Source organism: Cynocephalus volans, chromosome 4 (genome assembly GCF_027409185.1).
Source record: "Cynocephalus volans isolate mCynVol1 chromosome 4, mCynVol1.pri, whole genome shotgun sequence".
NCBI lineage: Eukaryota > Metazoa > Chordata > Mammalia > Dermoptera > Cynocephalidae > Cynocephalus > Cynocephalus volans.
In genome coordinates, this window is record NC_084463.1 from 147,538,522 (window position 1) to 147,542,982 (window position 4,461).

Below are 4,461 nucleotides of genomic sequence, written 5' to 3' on the forward strand. Positions count from 1 at the left end.
AGAGCTTGATTCAACCCACAATATACAGTAAGAAAGATTAAATAATAGAATTTTGACATAAAGCTGTAACAGTGGCAGGGAAGAGACTGTATCAGAAAAGTGGATTAGCACCGACCCCGTGGCTCACTCGGAAGAGTGTGGGCTGGGAGAGCAGCGGTGCTCCTGCCATGGGTTCAGATCCTATATAGGGATGACCCATGCGCTCACTGGCTGAGCGCAGTCACAAAAAAGGACAAAAAAAAAATAAGAAAGAAAGAAAGAAAGAAAAGTGGATTAAACTGAAACTAACATGGTAAATGTAAGGCAATCTGAAAATCCATGGCAGACATCAATGTTACTGTATGGACTTCCCTATGGAAGAGGAAACATGCAAAGACTGAACATAAGGCAGAAAAGCACTAGACAGTGGTTGGCTCCCATCTTAAATCTGCATTGTGCCAATTGCTATTTCTCCAGAGAAATAGTCCAGTGTAAAAAATAAATTTTTTTTTCTAGCAAAGTGATTGCTTCATCTTGACGCATTTCTGAAGTCCCTTAGGGAAATTGAGTCAACATACAGATGTCTTAAATTCTTCCCGTATTATTTACCAGAAAAGCCACTGGTGGTGTTTGTCAAAACAACTCTTCCCCCATAGGTAGGTAGGTTTCTTTTGTCTGCATGTGTTCATAATCCTGAAAACTCTACTTCTTTGTCCAGTAGCATGTATTATCAGAATTAGATTTATGATTATGTTGATTAAATAACTAAGTGGAAGGAAGAGTGCCAGGAATAAGAAACGTACAGATATTTAGTACTGAAATTACTTTCACTTATAAAAGTGATGAGGATGGAAGATAAGGAAATAAAAACATATTGAGTGCTCTAAGATCTTTTTAAAAAAATTAATTTAAACTAAATTAAATTAATTTTTTTTATTGGTTATGAATGCTCATGTGATACAAAGCTGATTGTCACCCCTACTGTCCATGATGTGAGGGCCGTATTCATACTGGCATTATACCCATTACCACAAACTGCATTTGTACCCACGTCCCCCACCCAATTATCCCCAGCTTCCTTCTCCCTCCCCCTTACAACCCTCTTCCACTTGGTAGCCCAAGGAATGTTCTCTCTCTCTCCTCTGCAAGTCCAACATATGACTAAGATCTTTTGTTTAGTATCTACAATGGTAGCTTATATTTATTCAGGGTTTGCCATGTTTGAGGCACAGTGCTATGCATTTCACATACTTTATTTTGTGTAATCCTCAAAATAGCCCTGTATATTTATTAATTCCCTTTTTCAGTAGACAAAATGGTATCTCAGAATTATTAAGAAGCATGCCCTGGATTCCTCATATCAGAGCTACTAAGGCCAGAATATAAACTGAACAGGTTGGCTGCAAAGCACATGTTTTTAGTAGTACACTTTACTATACATAATATAATTTCCATTTGTGCTAAACTTGAGGGAAAAATGTTATTATCTATATCTGCTAGAGGCAAAATGCCAAAGAATTTGTTTTAGAATCCAATGAGTACATATTTATAAAACTTTTAGGTCAGAGTATGGCATACAAGACACACGATATAAATGTTTGTTAAATAAATAGACTAATGATAAAATTGAAAGTAGGAATAAGGAACTTGTCCAAGAAATACGACATCATCTCAGAATTGTCTAACTACAGAGCCTGTGAATTGATTTTGTGTAATTTGATCAAAGTATTAATCTGTTTGGTCTCATCCTAAAATTTAAAAAAGCCCAATTGTAGGTTACATGTGTGTGTTCATTCATCAAGTCCACAAGCTTGAGTACTTAAAATGAATGAATTTAACTGTATTTAAATTTTAACTAAAAAAGAACAGTCAACAAAGAAACAAAGATGAAAAGTGAAGGTAACTTAATGCATAAGAACGAACATCACTAATACTATGGCGTAGAGGTAGATGCATTTAACTTCATGTAATAGAAATTACTAATTCTACTTTGGTTTCATTTATGTTCAAAGACTAGCCTTCTATACGGTGCTTTAAGTGAATATGGAAGACCCTCAGATAGAAAAACTGGATATACACATTTTAGTTATTATCAGTATTCACAATTTTTTATTTGTTCCAGGCGACAGAAGTCAGCTCTGGCGATCATAACAAAAAGGAACATTTAGAGGGATATTGCGGTCTCCCAAATAAATGTACAGCTAGAACAAGGCTGAGAGAACAGACAGAAAACCAGGCAGGTGTGGAGCCTGAGCAGATCAAACCACACAGGACCCATGTTCCTTTGAAGCATTAGGCTGGTCTTTAAGCCTATTCATAATCAATTTGATGCAAAAAATATTTTGTCTGCCTTGAATAACTAAATTAAGATAACCAAGGTTGAGCATTGTGATCTATGCCTATTCCATCTGAACCAAGAATCTGGCCCCTCAGATTTCACAGTTCAATCCAGAAGTGGGAGACCAATAAAAGAAAATTTCCGTCACCCTAAAATTCATGCAGTGGAAATTCTCACCAAAATAATTTTAATGGGGTGCTAATGGCAGGAGAATGTAAAAGCTGGGCAACACTCAAAATGCAAACATGCATACATCTTTTAAAAACAGAAAAAAAAAATCCCCATGCCCCACCTAGAATGTCTTTATTCCATTAAGTCTGATAGGTACATGAGTGTCTGTCTAGTCAGCTTGATTACTCTGCCTTCTCCAGTAGGGAATAGTTTACATGAAAATATTCGAAAAGGAAAAGATCGTGTGTGCAAATGCTGTGCTTTGATACCTTGTCCTTTTCTCTCTCTAAACTCATTCTCTGTTCTCATTATAATCAGGGATAAGGGAATTCTTCAGATATAAAAGTTCTATTTTGGAGGAAGTACAGCCATAAGGCACATTTCTCAAATAAAAGGCAGTGGCAGAGGAAGTGAAGTAAAGAAGTGAGGAAGGGCAAAAAGAAGGAAAGCTGAATTAGAAAGGAGTGGACAGGAAGAGAAGAAAATAAAGAGGAATAGAGAGCTCTATCACAAAAGGCAGAGAGATGCTTTGAATATTCCGGTTTCCAGTGCTTGGCTGAGATTGAGTTTACCACGATTGAAGATCAGTAGAAATGGACAGTAGAAATGGAGTGAGAAAAAATTTTGAGACGAGAGAGGAAAAAATGGTAAAAGATTATTATTTTAATAGTAATAATTATTTTTCATTATAATGCAATCCAGTATAATTGTGAAGTTCTCATCTCTGATTTCAGGAAATTATGAGAAGAAACTTCACTTCAGTGACGGAGTTCATTCTCCTAGGACTGACCCATCGCCTGGAATTACAGATTCTCTTTTTCATGTTGTTTCTGGCCATTTACATGGTCACAGTGGCAGGGAACGTTGGCATGATTGTACTCATCCAGGCCCATGCCCGGCTCCACACGCCCATGTACTTTTTCCTGAGCCACTTGTCCTTTGTAGATCTGTGCTTCTCTTCCAATGTGACCCCAAAGATGCTGGAGATTTTCCTTTCAGAGAGGAAAACCATTTCCTATCCTGCTTGTCTTGTGCAGTGTTACCTTTTTATTGCCTTGGTCCATGTGGAGATGTATATCCTGGCTGTGATGGCCTTTGATCGGCACATGGCCATCTGCAACCCTCTGCTTTATGGCAGCAAAATGTCCAAGCGTGTGTGCACATCCCTCATCATGGTGCCCTATGTGTATGGAGCGCTCACTGGCCTAATGGAAACTATGTGGACCTACACACTGGCCTTCTGTGGCCCCAATGAAATTAATCACTATTACTGTGCTGACCCTCCACTAATTAAGCTGGCTTGTTCTGACACCTACAACAAAGAGCTGTCAATGTTTGTCGTGGCTGGGTGTAACATTTCCTTTTCTTTCTTTGTTATCCTTTCTTCCTACCTTTATATCTTTTCTGCTATCCTGAGGATCCGCTCTACAGAAGGGAGACACAAAGCTTTGTCCACCTGCGGCTCCCATCTGACAGCTGTCACTATATTCTATGCAACTCTTTTCTTTATGTATCTCAGACCCCCCTCCAAGGAATCTGTGGAGCAGGGAAAAATGGTTGCTGTATTTTACACCACGGTAATCCCCATGTTAAACCCCATGATTTATAGCCTTAGAAATAAAGATGTGAAGGAAGCATTAATCAAAGAGCTGTCAACGAAAAAGACATTTTTCTAAAAAAAAAAAAAGTTCAATATTCTTTTGATTTTGATTTTTTTTTAGACATTTTTCTTAGTCTTTATAACAGGTTTGATGAAAAAATGAGAAATATGGCACACCAATGGGGAACACAACAATTTTTGAAGTTTTAATTCTTTTCTAAAACCAAACACATAAAATTTGATTATAACAATTCTCATTTTTGTAGTCGTCATTCATCTTGTTCACTAGTTATTTTTATTTCTTCGTCTTTGGTACACAAAATACCTTTACACTTCTACTCATTTGGGTTTAAAACAGGAGCTGTGGCTATTT

General features: G+C 37.3%; 1 protein-coding gene across 1 annotated transcript; it reads left to right on the forward strand.

The window, feature by feature from the left end:
• The first annotated feature begins 3,225 nt into the window (after window positions 1–3,225).
• On the forward strand, window positions 3,226–4,164 carry LOC134375220 (olfactory receptor 5M8-like). Its single transcript, XM_063093464.1, has one exon. The coding sequence runs from the start codon at window positions 3,229–3,231 to the stop codon at window positions 4,162–4,164; it is 936 nt and encodes a 311-aa protein (XP_062949534.1). The 5' UTR covers window positions 3,226–3,228.
• The last annotated feature ends 297 nt before the right edge of the window (window positions 4,165–4,461 follow it).

Coding starts and splice junctions, on each gene's coding strand:
- LOC134375220 (XM_063093464.1), top strand. CDS start 3,229: ATGAGAAGAAACTTCACTTCAGTGACGGAGTTCATTCTCCTAGGACTG.